Source organism: Tupaia chinensis, unplaced genomic scaffold (assembly GCF_000334495.1).
Source record: "Tupaia chinensis unplaced genomic scaffold, TupChi_1.0 Scaffold000283_1, whole genome shotgun sequence".
NCBI lineage: Eukaryota > Metazoa > Chordata > Mammalia > Scandentia > Tupaiidae > Tupaia > Tupaia belangeri.
The window spans coordinates 211,661-235,111 of NW_006159766.1; the positions used below are offsets into that span (position 1 = coordinate 211,661).

At 40.5% G+C, this 23,451-nt stretch overlaps 1 protein-coding gene across 8 annotated transcripts in view; it reads right to left on the reverse strand.

The window, feature by feature from the left end:
- Positions 1-23,451, reverse strand: part of FBXW7 (F-box and WD repeat domain containing 7) — a 242,278-nt gene that overhangs the window by 62,417 nt on the left and 156,410 nt on the right. The window contains exon 1 of one of the 8 annotated variants that reach the window (XM_006150314.3): positions 7,724-8,064. The exons of the other annotated variants lie outside the window; for them this stretch is intronic. Within the exon in view, the coding sequence (XP_006150376.1) occupies positions 7,724-7,870 (147 nt within the window). The 5' untranslated portion in view covers positions 7,871-8,064. Of the gene's footprint in view, positions 1-7,723; positions 8,065-23,451 lie in introns of those variants that run through there. 8 annotated transcript variants of the gene reach the window in all.

Here is a 23,451-nt window from a genome sequence, read left to right on the forward strand (position 1 = left end):
AAAAAAAGAACGCAATATAACAACTCCTTAAAAGCATTACACTGGGAGGGATCGCAGATGGCATAATGGCTATGTCACTGGACTCCCACGTAGTTAGCTGCAGTTCAAGTCCTGGACCTGGTGGCTTAAACTCATGCTTAAACTCATGTGTGTGTGCGTGCATGCCCAGGATCCCTAAAGGAGAATGCTCCCTCTACCTTTCTGGCAAGCGCACACGCCCTATAGCAAACCCCCCCCCAAAAGACATTCACATTGTATTGGAAACTACAAGTCCCCCAAACATGACTTAAAGTACATGGATGATGTGCACAGACTATGTGTGCAGACTCCACTTTCACCACGTTATCTAAGGGTCTTGAGTATCCAGATTTGGGATCCACATGGTGTTCCAGTCCAACCCATCTATTGCAGACACCAAGGGATGTGACTATACTTAAAATTGCTATTGTAGGGACCAGCAGTTGGTGTAATGGCTATGTTGCTGGACTCCCATTTAGTTGATCACGGTTCGAGTCCTGGACCCAGTAGCTTAAAGTCATGCCCGGTGCGTGAGCATGTGTGCCCGAGATCCGGAGAGGAGAATGGAGGAGGACGGATTGCGGCATGGCCATCCCCCCCGGAGGCTGATTTCTCACTTTCAGTCTCTCTGTCTCTGTCTCTCTGGTGAGTGCATGCGCCCTATAGCAAAAACCTCTCCAAAAATAAATAAATAAAATAAAAAATTACTATTGTAGTTATTTCTGAACAGTGGAATTACTAATTGCTTAAGAAATCCTAAACAAAAATATTTTTCTACATATACTAAGCATGGGTTATTTTCATAAGGAAGACTATAACAGATATTAAATATTGGAGGAAAACAAAAATTCATTATTTAGCCATTCAACTCAAGAGAAATTTGGGGGATATTAAACTACCAAACTTGGGAGACAGTAACTCCCAAATTTGGGTGACCACGGGTCTGCTTTTGAGGTACATACCAAATCTTCAAGCAAATAGAAATTGTGTTGTAGAATAAATCATTACAGACATTGTACTCTGAATCAAAAGCAACAGGAGCGTTGCCTAATCCTGGCAGACCTCTACTGAAGTTCGAACAGACCGCTCAGCATTTCACCGAAGGAGCATAATAGAATGAGATGATGTGCACTTCAACTAACTGAGGGCTACACACACAAAACGACGGATTAGGCGATGTCTGGCCGAGGTTAACACTTAAATGCAGGTTTCTCTGTTATCATCAATGACTTGACCATGAGAAAAGTTTGAACCCAATACGGTATTGCTGAGAGAGGTGCTATGCGGTTTTTGTCATCTTTCTCAAAAGTACTATCTGAACGAGGTGATAAGAACGGCTGCACTGCAGCTTGGAGATAGGCAATCTGTCAGATGTCCTGTTCTCGGTTGCTGTCTGCCAAACAAAGACCCCGAGGCGTCACCCCCTCAGCCTAGGAAAAGACAAAGGGCAGCCGCGTATACAGTGGAAAGCTTCCCAGTGCTTTAACTACAATGGCTGCATAATCTATGGAATCACTTTATAAGTTAAAAATCTTCAGAGATCACAGAAGAAATTAAAATCTATAAATGAACTGCATCACAAAAAATTATTGGAAAAAAAAAATGTAGACAGGTCTCACAGCACAGCAGAATGGATGGCAGGGACCTGCAGCATTAGGGGCCCTGAGATTAATTACTAGTTTTCAATTTACCGAGAGATCCGGGAGAGTTAACTTGTTCGAGCCTTGGTTTTCTATTCTAGTGCCTGGAGAGAATACAGTATCATTAACCACACAAAGATAAAATTCTTCTCTACAGAGCTACAAAAGAATCTGAGGAGAGGAGGATTTTCTTTTTTTTTTTAAATGAGACTATTAAAAAAAAAAAAACAAACAAAAAAAAACCCTATTCTAACAGTTTACCATAAAGGAGTCAACAAGTGACATGGTGGTTAAGACGCTGGACTCCACATGGCTGCCTGTGGGTCAAGTCCTGGATCTGGCAGCTTGCTTTCTCACTTTATCTCTCTCTCTGTTGCTCTGGCTCTCTCTGGTCAAATTAAATAATAATAATAAAATTAAATAATTCTTTACAAAAAAGTTTACCATAAACTGAAACTTCTACGTGTATAAGCAAGAAGCTGTATGCACAAGATTTATTGTAGTACTGGCAATTGTTTCTCACTATTTTTGTAAATAAAGTTTTATTAAAATATAGTTGCTCCTATTCATTTTAAGTATTATTTGGCTGCTTTCATGCTACAAAGGCAGGAAATTACATGAAATTGCAGAAATTACATGTAATTACAAAAATTACATGGCCCACAAAGACTGAAATATTTACTGGCCCTTTGCAGAAAAAGATTGTGGACCTCTGATTTATGCTATGATGATAATATACAGGAATGATATTAGTATTTTCTCAAATGATACACAAATACTCTATTTTGTTTTATTTCTATATCTTTTTTTTTTTTTTGGAGAGATTTTCACTGCAGGGCGCGTGCGCTCACCAGACAGACAGAGACATAGAGACAGAAAGGGAGAAATCACCCCCCAGGGGGGATGGTCACGCCGCAATCCCTTCTCCTCCATTCTCCTCTCGGGATCTTGGGCACACACGCACACACGCCCGGCATGAGTTTTAAGCCACCGGGTCCGGGACACGAACCGCGGTCGACTACGTGGGAGTCCAGCGACATAGCCATTACGCTAACTGCTGGTTCCCCTGCTTATTTCTATATCTTTTTCATTTTTTTTTTTTTAATTTGGCTATAGGGTCTGTGTACTCATCAGAGAGTCAGAGACAGAGAGGAAAAGTGAGAAATCACCCACCAGGGTAGATAGTCGCATCACAAACCCTTCCCCTCCATTCCCCTCTTAGGATTGTGGGCACACATGCACACACGCCCTGTGTGTTTTTCAAGACACCAGGTCCAGGATTCGAATCACATAATCACCCATGTGGGATCCAGAGGCCCTAACCACTATGCCACTACCTGACCTTCTATTTTCATTTTTAAAAAATTATTTTTTTTCTTTCAAAAAATTACCAGAGGCTCTCAGTGCTCTGAGAGAGAGAAAGAGAAAGTTCCCCTCCCCCCAACAGGGAGTGGTCATGCCACAATCCTTTCTCCTCCATTTCTCCAGACTGTCAGGATCGGGGCATACACACATGTGGTATGTTTCTCAATTCGCCTGGGCCAGGACTTGAGTTTGACGGCTGGCCATGTGGATTCTGCTCCTTTAACCTGTAGATTATAGGTTCAGCCCAGAAAAATAATAATAATTACAAATATCATAATTGGAATAGAACTTGATACAGAATCTATTACCACAAAATTGTTTTTCTTTTTTATTTTTTTTTTTTGGGGGGGAGAGGTTTTTGCTATAAGGCACGTGCGCTCGCTAGAAAGAAGAAAGAGAGACAGAAAGATATAAAGTGAGAAATTAAACCCCCCAGGGGGGATGGCCATGCTGCAATCCCTTCTCCTCCATTCTCCTCTCAGGATCTTGGGCACGCACACACACGCACCCAGTGTGAGTTTAAGCCACCGGGTCCAGGACTCGAACCACAGTCGACTGACTACATGGGAGTTCAGCGACATAACCATTACACTAACTCTTGTCCCCGACAAAATTGGTTTTCAGCTATCAGAAATACCAGTTACATATCTGACTACTGGCTGAGGTTCTGGAATCTCACATGCCTGGGTGCCCCATATCTGCATCGCAACTTTCCCACTGAAGCTCCACACCACGCTTTTATTTTAATCTCCAGTATCGCTGATGTCTCTGCTACACAAACTCGAGACAGACGAGGAATCCTAAAATCGATGCTTTTTCTAACGAGCATGGTCAACGACATCCGTTACAAAGGTCTACATGGGGCGGGCAGGTGTCATGGCGGTTGAAGTGCCAGACTCCCAAATGGCTGATGGCAGTGAGAGCTCGAACCTGGCAGCTCGCTTTCTCACTTTATCTCTCTGTCTTTCTCTGTCCGTCTCTGGTGAGCACATGTGCCCTACAGCAAATTAAAAATAATAATAATAATAATAAAAATAAATAACTCTGTAAAGCCCTATATAAGCCAACAAGTGCATATGATTTGAAAATCAAACAGTAACACTGCAAGATAACTTTAAGAAAATATTTTAAATGCTGAACAAGGTGCTCAAAACGAACAAACAAAATAAGTGAAATGAGATTTCAGCATCAAAAATGTATTTTCTTTCAACGTACTATTACTAATTTTAAGATGATTCATTTCTCCTCACTAAAAAGAAAAAAATGCTGTCAAGTAAACTATGGAGTTCCATCAGGATGTATCTTTATTTCAGACATGTACAAAATATGAAAAAAATTGGGACCAGCAGTTAGCATTATGGCTATATTGCTGAACTCTCATGTAGCCGACCATAGTTTGAGGCCCGAACCCGGTGGCTTAAACTCACGCCAGGCACATCTGTGTGTGTGCCCAAGATCCCAAGAGGAGAATGGAAAAGAAGGGATTGCGGCATGGCCACCCCCTCTGGGGGGTGATTTCTCGCTTTCTCTCTCTCTGTCTCTTTCTGTCTGTCTGGCAAGCGCACACACCTTATAACAAAAACCTCTCAAAAAAAATATATATATATGAAAAAAATAATGTACATTATGATTTAAAAATAGTATTAACATAATTAGATGTTCTAATTTCAAAGGCAAAAAGACAAAATAATCTCTATTTTATATTTATAGGTTTTATTTTTTTCTATAAATTTTCTTTCCCAAAAAAAAAAAAATCCTTTTTTTCTGGTTAAAAAATTCCAGTCTCAAATTTCCCTGGTACTACCTATTAAGTGTACAGAATGTTGTTTTGTTTTGCTTGTTTGTTTTTGTTATAGGATACATGTGGTGGTCAGGGTGGTCGGTCCCTGGGGGAGAAGGGAGAGGGGAGGGAGAGAGTGTAAAACAGCCCTGCAGGGGAGATGGCCACGTCACAATCCCTTCTTCTCCATTCTTCTGCTGTAATTTGGGGGGGCATGCCCACACATGTGCCCAACACATTTTTTGGGCAACCAGACCTGGGACTCAAACCACGAGGTTGCCCGTGTGGGATCCAGCCTCCTTAACCTCTGCCACCTGCTGGCCCTAGAGCTTATTTTAACAAGTTGATTGCAGATAATACTTATGAACGGGAAAACATGAGCAAATATAAATAAATCGGAAGGACCTTAACACTTATACATTCTCATTTAGAGCTGCCTGATTAATAGCTAGATTGCTATCTATGTACTGCTGTTGGTATTGAACCCATCCAATGCTCAGATGCTCAGATGAGAAACTAGAATTAATGTTTTAATAACAGTACATGTGCTAATATTGTACTTACTAGTAAAGTAAATAAATTTCCTGAAAACATTTGAAGAGATAAAATTGAAGCTATAAGTTATGATTACCATCTTAAGGAAGTTTTTACAATTTTTGAGCCATCATTTCCTTCCTATTTAAAACATTAACAGTGCAAACACTGATTCAACACCTATGATGGACAGAAGAACAATTCAATGTTTTTCACGTTTTAACAGATCAAGACTGAAGGTAGTCTTATAAGCAGTGACTATACATTACTCTTGCCCTCACTACTTGGAAGAGAAAAAAAGGCCTGCAAAACAAAAGGCTATTTGTGCATTTTGTTGTCAAAGTGTACAGCAATCCACTGGAAAGAAGCAAAACATAGCTGATGCAGAAACTATTCAAGATGTTAGGCATAAAGTATGATTGATCCCATCAAAGGTATTTTTTTAAGTCCCTGATAAAGAAAAATGCATATTAACAATGTTCATCACAAGGCTTATCAAGGGAAAGTTGGTAAATTAAATAACAAAGAGAACGGAAATCAGGTTAAGACTACCTAAATTAACCAGCTGCAAAGAAGAGGGGGATGTAATTTCACAATCCCTCTAACGTTTTGAGGCAGTCAATGAGTTATGCAATAGTAAATTATTGGCAAGCAGGCAGACTAAATTTGAATGTGTTCATATTGTTTTAAAACTAATTTCCAAAAATATTTCTACTATAAATTCTGATTTTCATATTTAGTTCTACTGTTATTACAACTGCAAGATTATAATGTAATAGAACACAGCAACCTAGACAAGTCAAAGCCCTCAGGAAAGGCTTTGAAGTTCTCTATTAGTTTTTCTTACAGAATCTTCTCCTGTGCCTTTTAAATTTAATGTCCGTGTTAGAAAATAAAGGTAGAAAATTTAACACTGCGACATAATCATCTCCTAGAAACTGTACCAGAGTCTATTAGAAATACTCAACAAAAGAGAACAAAATTAACTTGACTGTTAATATCTTCACCCTTTAATTTTAGAAAAGCCCCATACCTCTTTTTCCTCCATTTTTAAATGTATTTGTATTTTCTTTTATAAAAGCGGTAAAATAATAAATTAGTTTATTAATGACTTTAAAGCTATTAAAGGGCTCTGTGTAAAATGCTTAAAGCAGAGTGGTGACCTCATGCAGCAGAAGCTATAAAAGTGACAAGGTGAAAGAAGACAAAATAAAAGAAACACCTCCTGAAAATGTAATAAAGAAGAAAAGAAGAAGAAAAAGAAGATAATGGGGCATATTTGTATTATATTTTCAGTGTTTAAACTATATTAATTTTAACCTTACTCGAAATGTTTTCCAACATGGCTGCCACTTACTGGAGTAGAAGAAACTACTCCAAAGGAACTGAGTTCATGAGAAAATGTATTTTTACAAAGGCTCTTTAAGTCCCAGAAAACAGAAGAGTCTCTACACAAAAGAGGAAAAGTACCTTTTCTGGTGTTCTAGATTAGTCTATTTGCTTAGTAGAATATTTTCCCTTTGGTTTAAAAAATAAAAAGATGAAACACTGACAGCACTGATGTACACATTCACTCATTTAATCCCAGAGACTTTTTTAATAAGGGAGGGGTATCTAATGTGTTCAAGAGCATAAACCTATTTTAAATCTAAAAATACCTCACTATAGTACATAATTCAAAATGGCAATACTAACTCGAAAAATACAACAACCTGCTATTATTAACAGAGGCAAAACTTGGTAAGAGGGGGTAAGTCATCCGCAAAAACAGGCAGTGGGATCATAACTTGATTACACGTGAACGAGTTCTGCAAAACGCCTGTTAGTTCGGGGCTGTCTATATATAAACTGTATCGTAACTTGCCACACAATAGCATGCTATTTTTATTTTATATAACAGGGAGAAAGTAAGGGCTCTACTTAAGAGTTTAAGAAACACCCATTGAGAGATAAAACAGTTTAAAGGGTCAAAGAAACCGAAGGCCTTGGGATACTCTTAGTAGAGCCAAAGAGCGTGTTTCCCTTCTGTAAGAAAAATACTACCAACTTTTTGCTTTTCATTCAAAATTAACAACTACAATTTGAGGTTTTACTATTTGTTAAGGTAGTTCAAACTGTAACTTTCCATTTACCAAGTTTAAATAAGTTTGCCAGGTTCTGATCTCATAAAAAGGAAGTGAGACAAAAAGGTGGATTGGACAGCCGTGACCTCTAGGCTCTGTATCATATTCTAAAACGATCACATGGAAGTTTTCACTGGCTACACAATTCCTTGATAGGTTTAGTTATAAATACCAACTGCAATTTGACGCATTTCTTCACTAAAGGAGGCAGAAGTATTACATTTCAGTAAACATTTAAGATTTTGCAAATATGTAAGACTTACCCGTCTTCGACAAAAGGGGAGGCCCTGGGCAATGATGCTAATGCTAAATATCTTCATCACGGTTTGATGTGGCAGAGGCTCTTTTGCACCTTTAAGATCGACAGGAACCAAGCCATGGTTTAGAGTAGCTTTTCCCGGTTTTGACATTTTAAAACTCCTCTCCGCTGATGAATACTCTCTACATGTAATGCAGGCACATTACTGACAACTCCACCCCATTTACAAATACGTTATTTTAAAGAAGAGCTGCTCGAAGACTGAGGACCCAAGCCCTGCTGCTTTTGTCTTTCAACCTTCTCCTACCAACGTCCTGACCTGTCTGCGGCTTGGTGAAGTGCAAACTATCCTAGAATAGCCAGGAATTATAAACTACTGAAGTGAAAGCTCCTGCTCCTGCCAGTCAAACAGCTGGTGAACCTCCCATACAAGTCAGTAACGCAAGGCAACCAGAGCAGGCTGTGCCCTGGGGTCCCTTTCACTCTCTCCAATTAGCTAACCTAGGCGCTCCCTAGAAAGTCCAAGTACACGTTTCTTTACGGAAATTAAAACAAACTTTGTATCCTTCTCTTGAGTATCTTACTAAGTCTTCTTTATCCAAATACCAACAATAGTATTTCAGGAATGCTCAGACTTGTGTTTCAAATTTAAGGACAGCGCTATGGATGCTTAAAAATACACACACACACACACACACAAACACACACACACACGGGGCCAGCAGGTGGCACTGGACTCCCACATGACCGCCTGCGGTTCAAATCTTGGACCTGGTGACTTGAAAATCATGCCAGGCACATGTGCATGTATGCCCAAAATCCCAAGGAGAATGTTCTTATAAATGGGATTATGGCATGGCCATCTCCCTGGTGGGTGATTTCTCACTTTCTCACTCCGGTGAGTGTACATGCCCTATTGTAAACACACACACACACACACACACACACACACACAAGTTCTACTTTAAATATATCAAAATAAGCACTATAGGGACCAGCAGTTACCGCAATGGCTATGTCGCTGGACTCCTATGTAGTCGACCAAGGTTTGAGTCCCGGACCTGGTGGCTTAAACTCACACTGGGCATGTGGGCATGCATGCCCAAGATCCCAAGAGGAGAATGGAGGGGAAGGGACTGTGGCATGGCCATCCCCCCTGGGGGGTGATTTCTCACTTTCTGTCTCTGTCTGGCGAGCGCAAGCACCCTATAGCAAAAACTCTCAAAATAAATAAATAAATAGATAAACACTATTTTCATGTGTTTTTGTCTTACATGTGTTGTTTTCCACTTCCACAGATAACACTCCTTACCTCAGGCTCACTAAGCCTTGATACACTGTAGCTTTCTGCAGCTGGTCATACACTTTGGACTAATCTTTCTACTGCAGTTCTTAATTGTCAACCTCAGTTCAATTCTGAAAAAGGCAGTGATTCTACTTGAAAATATAATGGTCGTGTAACTGATTAAAGATACATTGAAAAAGTACTCACTTATAAAGTAACCTACTATAAGAAATGACCGCAGTAAAATAGGTAACAAGTACCGGGCTACTGCAGATCCCCAGCGCCCACGTTCTCCAACACATAGAGAAATCTTTCTAAAACACGAGAATGTGGTATACCGTCGCTCTCTCAAGAACCTTCACTGACAAAGTGGCCTTGATCTTTCCAGCATTATCTCAAATACCTAAATTAATTGCTTATGCAAGTGTTAACCTTTGTGTGTTAAGTTTATTTCCAGACAGATCCCCCGCACCCACGTTCTCCAACACATAGTCAGAGAAATCTTTCTAAAACACAGAGAATGTGGTATACCGTCGCTCTCTCAAGAACCTTCACTGACAAAGTGGCCTTGATCTTTCCAGCATTATCTCAAATACCTAAATTAATTGCTTATGCAAGTGTTAACCTTTGTGTGTTAAGTTTATTTCCAGAGAGAAAAAAAGGGAGTCAAAGATAGACAGGTAACTTGAACAGTCTCCACGCTGCCCATGCTTCCCCCAGCCCTGCAACCCACCAGGGTCACGGTGTGCCCGAGACATGCCCAGTGTGGTCAGGCAGACCCAGGTCATCGGCCCAGAGCCTTCCCATGGGCTTCCAACATCACATGGCAGCGCCCCTACTGCCTGAGCCACGGTGCCTGGGCCCTAATTAACCTCCCGCTATGTTCCAGGTTCAAGTGCACGAACAGGACTATTAGGAAGACAAGCAAACAAGATCCATCAGAGACCAGAGAGTCGATAGTAAACATGAACTCTGTTCACAACGACTTCATTCTCCTTCCATTCTAGTTTCTTCTCCCAGTCGCCAGTCATCTCATTTCTCTCTCCTTCCAACAGCTTTTATGGGTCTTCATAGTAGGAAGTGAGGATGGGGAATTCGAAAAGAGAATGTCAGAAATGGGCAATTTCTTATTGACTTTGGAGAGATGTGCTACCAAGCAGAAACGGGGCTGCCGGGAAGACAATCCATACGCAAGGAATATCCCACGGCTGCCCGGATGCAAATCTACATAAGAGCTTTCTCTTACCCCACAATTTAAAATGCAGTTAAAAATGCAGATTCCTGGCGGTGACATGTTTAGTTACACAAAGGTTAATTTCTCCAAAGGAGATACAAAAATGGTAAAAAAGGCACGAAAAAGATGCCCAGATTCACCAATTATTAAGGTCTAGTTAAAATGCGAGCTCACAATGGGCTATATTTCACATCCCTTGGAATGGCTGTTACTTAAACAAACAAACAAACAAAACTAACGAGCGCTGATCAGGATGTGGGGAAATTGAAACCTTCATGCATTGCTGGTAGGACCCCATGGATGTAGCGGCTGTGGAAAATGGTGTTGTGGTTCCTCAAAACATTAAATATAAAATATCATATAATCAACATTTCCACTTCTGGGCATATGACCAACAGGGACCTGCGCAGATACCGACCGCGTAGAGAGATTTTACTCACAACAACCAAAAAGCGGAAGCAAGCCAGGTGTTTACAGATGGATGAATACACAAAATGTGGCATGTACACTCAATGGGACGCTCCTCGGCCTATGAAAACAGGAAATTCTAACACATACAAGATGGACAGACCTTGAAGGCACTACGCTAAGTGAAATAGGCCAATCAAAAGGGATAAATACTGGATGACTCCAATACAGCGAGGTTCATAGAAACAGAAAGAGGGTGGGGGCTGACGGGGTGGGAGGAGAAGGGGGCGCGAAGCGTGTAACTGGTAGCAGCTGCCGTTGTAAACGAGGAAAGGTCCTGAGACGGGGAGTGGCAATGGCTTGCAGCACTGCCGTGTGTTCGGTGCCTCTGAGTTGCGTATCTAAGCATGGCTCGAATACTAAATTTCAGGTTATGGCCTTTTTAACCGCAATAAAAAGGGTTTGGGCTAAAAATGTGGACCAAGAACTGAACTATCATGAGCACAAGCTCCAAGTGAGACGCAGGGTCAGGAGAGAGACTGTGGCATGAGGATACAGGAAACCTATCCCACGACCGGGTAGAGAAAGGGCGAGTGGATACCTAAGATGCCCACACCGCAGTCCCCGAGTCACACTCCCTGCTTCCTGCACTTCGGGGCGAGTGCAGTTCGCCTGGTTCTACTCGGCATCCCTGGCACTCACTTCATTTCCTAAAACAAAACTAATCTAGTGCTTGGAGAAACCTTCGGTCATATTTTGTTTTTCTTTCATTAGAAAATTCTTTTCCCTCAAGCCGTCCCAGCGAAATCCCCTCTTCCAGTCTGTTACTCTGCCAGTTTTATAACCGCTTCATGGAGACCAAGATCCTTTATTCTCAAGTAACTGTCTCAGTGACATCTTCAAAATCCATGAGTTAAGACCCCCCAGTTCCATTTTCTGAGCCATCAAGAAGGTATATTTTAAACCATGTGATACTCCAGTGCAGTAAAATAGGAAGCGAATACCACGTCCCACAAGTGTAACATACTCACTCCGGATAGAAGTATGAATCAAACAGGTCGCCTTCCAACATTAACTCCCACTTGCCCAGTGGCTAACAAAGATAGCATACTGAACATTATGTTTTACTTCCATAGTAAAAACTCTCAAAGAACTTTAAAGTTCATGTTACGTATCTAGACACTTTTAAAGATGAAGATTTCTCATCTCTCTTAATTCTGAGCCTAAAGGAAGAAAAAAGACTTGGAACCGAAAAGAACTTAAACTTGGAAAATTTTAAATAAAATCAACAGTTTTCATTCTCCAGTTTTTAAGAGGGTAAAAATTATGATGAAGTAAAACTAGACTTTTCGTGTTCAAGACATTATTTACAATGATATTAGAAACGAAACTGCAACGGGATGGAAGAATGTCTGTGTAGCGAACATGTTTTATGTTCCACACCGCGTTTCCCGAAGTACAAAGTGCTGACAACCCTAATTCCACTCCGTTTTTTAATCAGTGAGTAGTCGCCCCCATCTGGATAGCACAGGGCATTGCAACTCCACAAACCCAAACCTACAATAAATTAAGTGTCTGTAACAATCTACTTCCACTAAGAAGAGCTATTGGTACTGACTGAGCAAAGTGAGTACTAATTTCCAAACATACGTACTGCAAGTTCCATCTCTTTTGGAGGGTTCAAGCAACAGCAATGAGAAAGCAACGAGGGCAAGCAGCATGAGAACATTCCAAACACCGAACCTTCAAGCACAGAAGCAGTGAGGAAAATCACAGATGATGTAACCCTAATATTAACACTTAAAAATGCAGCTGGTTCCGTATGCTCAAGATGAAGTCTTCTTCTCAACTCTGAGGTTTCCCCCCCGCTAGACGGCATGTGTGCTCCCCCAGAGAGCATGTGTGCACACACCCCGTGTGGCCAGTTCACACCAGTACCTCTCCAGCTCTCCATCCTCTGGGATCTGGAACCCACGTGCACATGCAACCAGCATGTTTCCCAAGCCACCAGCTGTGACTCGAACCTGATTCAATTGCTCAGTTAGCCATGTGGATTAATTCTGGGTCATGGGGCGGGCCCTCTATTTACAAAAACATTTACGAGTATCCTAACGATAACTACTACTATCAACGCCCCCAATACACGCTCCAAATCCGACTCTGAAAAGGCACGAGCTCGTTTTCAAATGATACCACAAACATTACAGCGGAGTAACACGGCAGGTAGGCCATGGGCTTTGGAGTCAAACTGCTTTGGCCTAAATCTTGGCTCCTACCAGGTCTGACTTATATCCCTTTGTGCCTCAATTTCACTCACGTACATGGTACCTATCCTCAACGATACTGTGTGAGGATTAAAAGAGTTCATACAAGCATTAAAAAAAATATGCAGACTTCAAAATTTTTGCACCAAAATAAACTCCCATGTTAATTCCGTTTTTCTATGAATTTTTTTAATTCCTCTTATAGAATGCCTCACATCTAGTAAGTGTTCAATACAGTTACACTGCCATGATTATTATTAGGACTTTTAAAAAAGGACAACATTTGGAGGACTACATTTCAATTTTTTAAATGACAAGGGAAGGAAGCAGAGATTCTAAACTTCAACTGTAACAAATTCAGAGTAGAATATTTTATTTATTTTTTAATTGCCAGAGGGCACGTGTGCTCACCAGCGAAAGAAACAGAGGAGGAAGAAAGCAATCCCGACGGGATGTGGTCACACTAGAATCCCTTCTCCACGTCTCTGTCGTGTCTAGATTTTGGACACACACGCACACACATCTGGCACGTGTTTCTAACCAGCAGGGCCAGCACTGGAACTGCAGCTGGCCACATGGGGTCTGGCTCCCTTAACCATTAAGTTACAGGCTGGCTGAGGGGTAGAATATTTTAAAACATGGTATCTTCAAGTTTCAGAAATTCGGTCCAAACTTTTACCAAAAAATTAAGCTTTAATTAGCAAAGTTTGCATTTTGTTTGGTTTGGTTTTTGTTTTTAGCAAAAAAAAAAAAAAAAAGGCTTTCACCAGTGGTGTATATACATTTTTTTTTGGGGGGGAGGGGTTTTTTTGCTATAGGGCGCGTGCACTCGCCAGAAAGACAGACAGAAAGTGAAAGAGCACCCCCTAGGGAGGCTGGCCATGCTGCGATCCCTTCTCCTCCATTTTCCTCTTGAAATCTTGGGCACGCACGCACGCACATGTGCCCAGCTTGAGATTAAGCCACTGGGTCCGGGATTTGAACCACAGTCTACTACATGGGAGTCCAGCAACATAGCCATTACATCAACTGCTAGTCCCTACCAGTGGGGTATTTTTAAAATGTATTGGTTCCACACACTCCAATTCTTGAATAACAACAAGATAAAATACTATTACAGCAACTTATTCAGGATTTCCGTCTTTTCTTTCATTTGTACAGAAGGCTAGGATCCCAAAGGCCACAGTATATAAGCAACAAAAAAGATTTTCCATTTTTCGTAAACTATTCCTGATTTAGCTAAAACAAATTACTTAAGAGATACAAGTTAACCTGAAAATACAAGTGATTTTATACAGTTTTCTTTTCCTTTTTTAGAAAATTTTGCCAGAAGGCACACATACTTGCCAAAGAGAGACAAAGAGACAGAAAAAGAGGGAGAGGGAAAAAGCATCCCCGATGGGACATGGCCACCCCACAACCCCATCTTCTCCACCTCCCCATCCTGTTAGGAACCTGGGCATGTACCCATACACTCACTCAGCAACCCGTTTAAGCCACTGGGACTGGGATTTGAACCCTGCAGTCAGTCATGTGGGAACCAGCTCCTTTAAGGAATAGCCCATAGGCCTGGCCCCACCAAGTGTTTTCAAAGTCTCATCTCAAGACCTTTGGCAGGGAGAATATAAATATATCATTTACACTCAGAACATGCTCATTGTTTCTGTGAATTTAAGCAACAAATGATCTATTCTGATGTAGAGACAGAAAATGCTAGATCTAAAACTTGTATCACTGCCAAGTGAAATAAATCAGAATCAATATCCTTCTGATCAGAGAATATATTATTAAGCATACTCATTTATTCAGGGATAGAGGGTTAAGACATTTTAGTTTCTATACAATATCAGTTTTAAGTCTTTCCTAACACCTTATATACCAATGTTAAACTATTTCTTCGTAAGTAATTCCTGTATGAAAATAATTCATGTAGAAAGAGCAATTTTAACACAGATGAAAACAGTTATAAATCAAGAAATTATTTGCTTCATGATAAGTGAACTATCAAGCTTATATTAGTAATAACTGTAAAAAAATATCTAAAAAAAACAATATATCATTACTTAAACTGTAGAAACATAAATACAATTAGATTTAGTACGAAAGAAAAAAGTTAACATATAGCATACCTTTTAAAGTTTCACTATTCATAGAAGACATAAGACAAATAAAGAAAAATGGTTTATAAAAATTAAAATTATAATTAAATAAGTCCTTAAAAAGCTCTAAATGGCAAACATATACTCCATAGGCTCTCTAAGAAAGACTAGGATTTCCAATTATAATGTACTTGATACATTATATTCGAGAAAACATTCAATAGATCATAATGTGCTATTGCACTTCCCTATTAATTTATCTTTATCTGAGTACCAACTTAAGAAAAATTAGCTTAGGTTCTGATACAATTACTAGTGTTATAAAAATGTGACCTAGTAATTGGACATTTCTAACATACAAGCATGTTAGAATACCAGATTAGAGTACTGTAATTGCTTTGATTTATACAATCAAGATCTGATTGCTAGACATCAAGGCAATTTCAAATTTGGCTGAGAATTTCCAGTCACAGGGACAGCAAATGGAGAAATGCTTAAGGTACTGACTCCCACATGGTCGACTGAGGTTCAAGTCCCAAACCCAGCAGCTTGAAAATCACTCCAGGTCCGTGTGTGTGTGCCTAAAATCCTGAGAAGAGAATGAAGGAGAAGGGATTGTGGTGTAGCCATCCCCTCTGGGAGGTGATTTCTCACTTTCTGTCTGTCAAGAAAACCAACCAAACTAGGCCCTAAAAAAATGATGGTAGGGGGAACCAGCAGTTAGCGTAATGGCTATGTCGCTGGACTCCCACGTAGTCGACCGCGGTTCGCGTCTCGGACCCGGTAGCTTAAATCTCACGCCGGGCGCATGTGCGTGTGTGCCCAAGATCCCGAGAGGAGAATGGAGGAGAAGGGATTGCGGCGTGACCATCCCCCCTGGGGGGTGATTTCTCGCTTTCTGTCTCTATGTCTCTCTGTCTGTCTGGCGAGCGCACGCGCCCTATAGTGAAAACCTCTCCAAAAAAAAAAAAATGGTAGGGTTAAAAGTGACAAAACCGCCTTGTGGTATATCAGAAACACCAAGGTTAAAAAAATATGTATTAATTTATTTTCAACTAAATTTATTTACAACTAAATTTATTTCACTCAAACTAAATTATTCTTTTACTAAATTGCTGACTCAGTCAACCTTCTTTTGGTTTAATGACCTGCAGCTGATACTCCAGGAAAACTCACCAGTACACAAGAATATTAGGTGATGCCTCAGATAAGAGACTGAAAACCAGTATATACAGAGAACACAAACAGCTCACCTGAAAATAAAAATTATCAACCCAATTAAAAGATAGGCAAAGGAGCTAAACAGACAACTCTCCAAGGAAGACATATGAATGGCCAAAAAGCATATGAAAAAATGCTTAACATCTCTTATCATAAGGGAGATGCAAATCAAAACTATAATGAGATACCAGCTAACCCCAGTCAAAATGGCTAAAAATAAAAAAAAAAAAAAAAAAAGAACGATAAGTGCAGAGGAAGCTGTGGTGAAAGGGGAACTCTCCTACACTGCTGATGAGAATGTAGTACAGCCACTACGGAGAACAGCATGGAAGTTCCTCCAACACTTTCAAATAGAATTACCATATCCAGCAATTCCACTCCTGGGTATCTATGCAAAGCATAGGAGAAAACGCTCAGTCAGAGAAACACTTTCACTTCCACGTTTCCTGCAGCACTAGTAATGATTAAGACATGGAGCCAACCCCAATGTCCACAAACAGATGAATGGATTGAAAAAGTGTGGCATATATACACTACAGGATACTCTGCCATAAAAAAACAAGGAGACCCTGGCATTTGATAGAAAGTGGATGAATATGGAAGATTTACTGCTATGTGAAGCAAGCCAGACAATGAAAGAGAGACACTGGACGTCTCCACCCAATATATACTGAATGTCGGGGCCCCGTGGCAAAAACGGACTGATCGGAAGCTGTAAGAGCATGGAGAGCAATGATGAGACTGGAGATAGTCGGAGAGGAGTGTGGGAAATGGAGGGTGACAGGGAGGATATCGAGGGAAAGAAGAAAGAAGTAAAACATTTCAGGGACCCCAAACGGAAAGAAATCTGTGGATTATAATGTTTATGGTAATGTCAGAAAGAACATTAGGTGACCTCTAGTGCCAGTTTCAGTTCCACCACTACCTGGTAATCTCAGGCAAGTCTGTTAACATATCTCAGACTTTGGATTTCTACAGTGGAAGGCTAAACCAGATGACTGAGAAAGAAGTTCCTTGCAGCATTAAGAGTGTATCACAATGATAATAAAATAATATTAAGTTCAGATCCTGCATCAGCCTGAAAACACCCCATGCATGTGTGCGTGCCCAGGATCCTAAAGAGCTGGAGGGATGGGGAAGGAGATCGTGCTGAGACGAGACCCTAATGCAGACGCTTTCTCTTTTACCTTGCTTACTTTCTTCCTTATGCACTTGCTCGTACTTTCTGTCAAAAACAGAAACAAAAACTATGATTAAAAAGATGAGATTTGGGACCAGCAGATGGCATAATGGTTACGTTACTGGACTCCCACAGTCAACCACAATTGGAGTCCCGGATCCAGCAGTTTAAAACTCATGCCAAACACCTGTATATGCTCACCCAAGAGGAAAATGGAGGAGAAGAGATTATCGCGTGACCATCCCCTGGGGGGGTGGGGAGGGTGATTTCTTGTATTCTGTCTCTCTGCCATGCTCATGCACACCCTATATCAAAAAGCTCTCAAAAAAAAAAAAAAAAAAAAAAAAGGTAGAGCCAGGATCCTGTTTGTCACATTTTTCCTATTTCTGACCTGGTGACTATGTCAAGATGGACCTTCCATCGGTCTGAGTCCAAGTAACAGTGATAAGCAAAGCCCTTCTGCTGACCCATTTTGGGTATGTAATATGAATAAAAACCTATTTTTTTCTGATATGCCACTGAGATTTTGGTGGTGTTGCTTGTAACTACAAAATCATTTGTTTCATTCTAACCAATATTGGAATTTTGTTGTAAAATTCTCTGATGTAATATCCAAAACCCAGATTGCCATGCAATCTCTTGTGTGGTCTTAACTGTAAGCCACTTGAATCTGGGTCTCCCAGGGCTCCTCATCCCATGGCCCATCTGAGTTGTTTGTGTGTGATATGCAAAATTATTACATTGACCCCCCCCCAAAAAAAAAAGGAAATGGGGTGGGAGGGGTGATATCAAACTCAAATGATAAGATACATTATGTTAAAAGATTACACAGGAACAGATATCATTTTGAAACCATGTATGAGAAGATAAACTAAGAGGAATAAAGCCTGGAGTGAGCCATGGGTAAGTCAAATCAGCCAACAGCAGGGACACATGGGTCCTGAGGTCTCCAAAGTTAGAAAGGTACATGCTTCCATGTGGAGTGTACTATACAAGTTGGGATGGGCTAATAAGGATGAGCCAACTCCCCTCCTAAAGAGTGGCGCCTCAGCAAAACAGCAAAAGGAAGAGAACAAATATTACATCTGTGGCATTAAAAGATGTTTTTTATATACTATTGTCTCAATTACTCTCCCTCAATTTTTGAGAGATAGATCATTAGTCACACTATACATCTTGAGATGTGAAAGAAACTGTTCAAATTCACACAACTAAGAACACTCATAATTCAAAGCCAACTCTGTCTAAAGCTCAACTCTTAGTTCTTTCCATCCTGCCATACCTCAGAAAAGCTATCCATATGCAAACATTCTTTTAACAGTGCTTAGACACAACTAAATGTAATTTCATCTGATTCAGAGACACAAGAATTTTCTCGAACCCAGCTCTACCTAGATCATCCCAACTATTAAATGTGATTATACTTCTAACATTGAGATTCAAGAAAAATTACCCCAGGGCTTTTCGAATTTCATATTATACTAAAATAATTTCTGTATTTTTGAATGCCTCTTCTACCTACTATAGTGAAATAAACAGCGAAGTACAAAGTATATATTTTTTAAATGAGCAAATCTTGTATTTTATTCCCATGTTTGTGCCTAAGAACTTCAGTTGTAAATTTTTAAATGACCCTCTTCTTCATTCTTGCATTAAGCCTTTAAAGACATATTGAAATAAAACAAAAATCTAACCATGAGATTGAATTTGTAAAGAATTTCAGAAATGCCCAGTATGAAGTCTTCGGTGACTATAACATAACTCGCCTCATGATTAAGTTAACTCTTACGGTCTGTGCGGGGTTACCCCAGCTGTTAAACTGGCCTTACACAGCTGCTCACCGAGAATTTAGCTGACGATTATTATAGCTACACCTTTAAATCAACTATGACAAAAATGGCATAGTAATTACAGGTATTTCAGTCATGCAAAAGCCTATGATAACAGAGTGATTTTTTTAAAAACGCAATTTTCCACAATTCTCAAAATAAAATCTAAGTGTAAGAGACAAAATTTTTCTAATATTAGTTTTTAAGGTCCACCGTGTAAATTACTGTCATGAACAAGTTTCAACATAAACTGTTTATCGACCTTTCAGTTAAAAGTTACTTACCAATTACATATATCTCCTATAAAACTTCTAAAGAGTGTTGTAGGCCAGGGAGTCAAGGAAAGACATAATACTCAATAATTTTTAATGCATAAGTAATTCACGTGGCTTTGCTACATAGTTTTTCAAAAGTTAAACTACACTAAGCTTACCATGAGCGAAGCTCATCAAATTGACAGCTCAATGCATTTGAAGAATTTATCCTATGAAAAATCAAAAGCTAAACTTAAGGAAGTGTAAAACATCTGACAGAGTGTTGGCAATTTAAGAAAATAAAAGGCCAACCCCATAGCACAGGGGTTAAATACTGTGCATAGGAAGCTGGATCCCACATGCCCGGCCATGGTTCAAATCCTGGCCCTGGCGGCTTGAATAATAGCGTGTGTGTGTGTGTGTGTGTGTGTGTGTGCACCCAAAATCTTGCTGAGATAGAGAAACACAGGAAAAAGTACTGTAGCGCGACCGTGCCTTCATGACGGGAGGGGAGGGGGGCGGTCCCCTCTCTTTGTCTCTATAGAGATCAGGTGCCCTCTGGCATTAAAAGAAAGGAAAGAGAGAGAAAGAAAATACTAAGGAGGAAGAGATAATGGTTTCCTATATTGCTGAGTTTCTGACACAATTATAAATAGAAATCAATGATTATGATAGACAAACACAGTACCACAACTTCATTTGTATAATTATCCATAAGATATGATGAAAACATGTATAAGATTAATAGTCACAGAAAGTGCTTCAGCACAGAATTTAAGTATAGGGTAACTTAAGTATAGGAAATACTTCAAGTATGGAATTAAGCAATAGAAAAATAGGTATCGGGTACAGCAAACAGCATGGTGGTTAGGAGGCTAACTGTGTGGTTGGAACCCTGGACCTGATGGGTTTGAAAAGCTTGAGAAATACATGGGGGGGTGGGGCACATGTGTGGGAGTCCTCTCTCTCTCCCTCTCTCTCTCTCTCTCTCTCTCTCTCTCTCTCTCTCCACAGAGCATATGTGTCCTAGCAAGGAAAATGGATATCTAGGGTCTCTTCTTTTAGATGGGCTGACTGTTGATACCACCGCCTTTTCGACTGTTAAAAGGATATATTCAGCAAAATACACTGTCCGATAATTATCAACATTAATTTTTTGAAGCTTATGTTTAAATTACATTGAAAGTCTAGTTTTTATTTTTCCAACAAGTAAAACACTAACTGGTTATCAAGAAAGACTAAAAACAAAGAAACAAGATTTAATCCCTGTAATTCTTGTGTGCCTAAAATAGAAATATCCTGGGATGGAAAGAGGAACTAGGCCAGGAATGCTAGGAGGGGACTGTCGAGAGTTCTGTAGGACATATGAAGGGAATCTGCGGCTATTGTGCTTAGAAAATACACATATTATTTCAGATTTGGACAGTGAGTAGAGGGAACACTGGGACGAGGAATTAGACAAAACCAGGTTTAAAAATCTTAACTCTGTTACCTGTAGCTGTGTTACCTTGGGCAAATTTTTAAGCCTTTTTTAAAGTTTCAATTTGCCTTCTTTTTAAAAGGTGGGATAATGAGTTCTTTCATAGTGCAAGTAAAATAAAGCATATCTGTTAAGAACCCTGTCAGTATTTCATCCTTCCCTCTAATCACTGTCCAAATCTGAAATATGTATATTTTCTAAGCCTAACAGCTGCAGAGTTCCTTTATATGTCCTATAGAACTCCTGATTTATTCTGTTAAATGTTAAATCCCAACTTGATAATTTGTTGCATAACTTGCAAATCTAGCTCTGTTAGAGACTTACTACCTACATTTCAGATATGTAAACTGTCATATAACTGAGTCCCACATAGCTGAAATAAAGTATTAGGGAAGACATTCATGTACGTATATACTGAGGACGGAATTCTGACGACTTTTCCCCATTCCAAAGTCTTTTCCAGGGAGCCGAGGAGAGTCAAGCCTGCAAACACTCACAGCCCATTGGCGTGGGATGCTATCCTGTTCCACACGTAGAGACTGTATGATGCAGAGCAAGCCTTCTTACCTCTGAGGGTAAAGCACAGTCATTCTGCTCATTCGTGTCAGAAACAGAGACCTGTACTTTTCCTTAACCAATCACTAATCTAAGAATTTCAAACTCATCCATAACCACAAGCCTCCACTTCCAGATTTCCACCTTTTTGGGCCAGACCAATGTAAAGGACTCATGCTGATTGACAGCTCTCCTGCTCTCAGAACCACATAAAAGGAACCACTGTATCTCAGCACCCCTAGAAATACTTGTCTTCCTCCAGGGCAGTCACTCAATCTTGCGCTTAGGAATTATCCACCTTGATGATTATTTCTACAGAGTTGGTTATTCCTGTGGACAATATGCACAGTCTCCGTGTGCCTGATCTTTATGAAGTACAAAGTGGGGGAATGAAATATTAGGAGTTCCTGCTGGAACACTCACATGGTAACCCTGACACAGCCGTAAGCAGTCCGACTGCCCTGGAGCCACCATGCCAAAGCAGCCCAATGAACCCAGGGAAAAAGACCATACGTGGGGACGTCCTGAGACTATGGGAGAAGACTCGCCAGCTGACGGGCCCCCAGCTTCTCTATATCCCTACTGTTCACCTCCAGTCGGTTCCAACTACGACCTTGAGCTAGCACTGTCCAGGTGAGCTGATCCCCAACTCCTAAACTACAGGAGCGAGGAAAATGGATCAATAAAATAGTTTTTGCTTGTTATAATTCACAACACTTCGGGGTGCTTGTACGTGGCAATGGAAAACTGAAACAACACACCAAACTAGGAGCTCCAAGAACATTGGCTCATCATTATAATCCGGTAAATAGACAAACTGGTGGAGTTTGATAATGATATTTCCTGGTATCACTACTACCTTTGGCAAGTCTGGCTACTTTCATTAATAAACTTCAAAACATGTTACATATTACTTTGGCTTAGACTTATACCCAAACTACTATAATATAAAACAAGGAAGGGAAACATCAACTCACTTCTGGATTTCCTACAATCATGTTTTTGTCTTTATTCCAAGCAAACCCAGCCAGATAACTAGAGGGCCAGACAGGTGAAATAAAAGAGAGAAACAGGTCAGTTTCAAGACCGGACAAAACCATTAAAAAGCACACTGGGCCAGCTCTGTGGCACCGCGGTAACACACTCCTCTAGAGAAACCAGATCCCCTGGGACCAGCAGTTAGTGTAATGGCTATGTCGCTGGACTCCCATGTAGTCGACCGCGGTTCATGTCCCAGACCCGGTGGCCATCCCCCCAAAAAATTTCTCGCTTTCTGTCTCTCTGTCTCTCTCTGGCGAGCGTACACACCCTATAGCGAAAACCTCTCCCCCCAAAAAAACAAAAAAGAAACCAGATCCCACATGGCAACCACTACATCCCTGGGTATCCAAGTGTGTGGGTATCCAACACCCTACAAGCCAGGGGACTGGAGGGAGTGAAGAACACTGTGTGACCATACCCTGTGGGGGATGCTTCACTCTCTCATATATATACACCCATGCTCTATCATGAATGAAGAAAATGTTTTTAATGTAACTGATTATTGTCATGTAAGTACACAGGCCCAGTAAGGCCAGATAGTCCACATTTTCAAAACAAGGTGAAAAAGCAGTATTTTTTGTGAGCTCTCCAGATTTTTAAACGTTGGTGACAGATATAAACGTGTTAAAACACATACAATATGAGACCAGTAGATGGCGTAATGGTTATGTCACTGGGCTCCCACCTAGTCAACACTGGTTCAAGTCCCGAATCCAGTGATTTAAAACACACCAGTAGGCGGGCAGGTGGTATGGTGGTTAAGGACAGTGGACTCCCACATGGCTGACCATGGTTTAAGTCCCGGACCTGGCAGCTTGCTTTCTCACTTTCCCTCTCTCTGTCTCTCACTTGCTTTCTCTTGCTCTGTCTCTCTCAAATTAA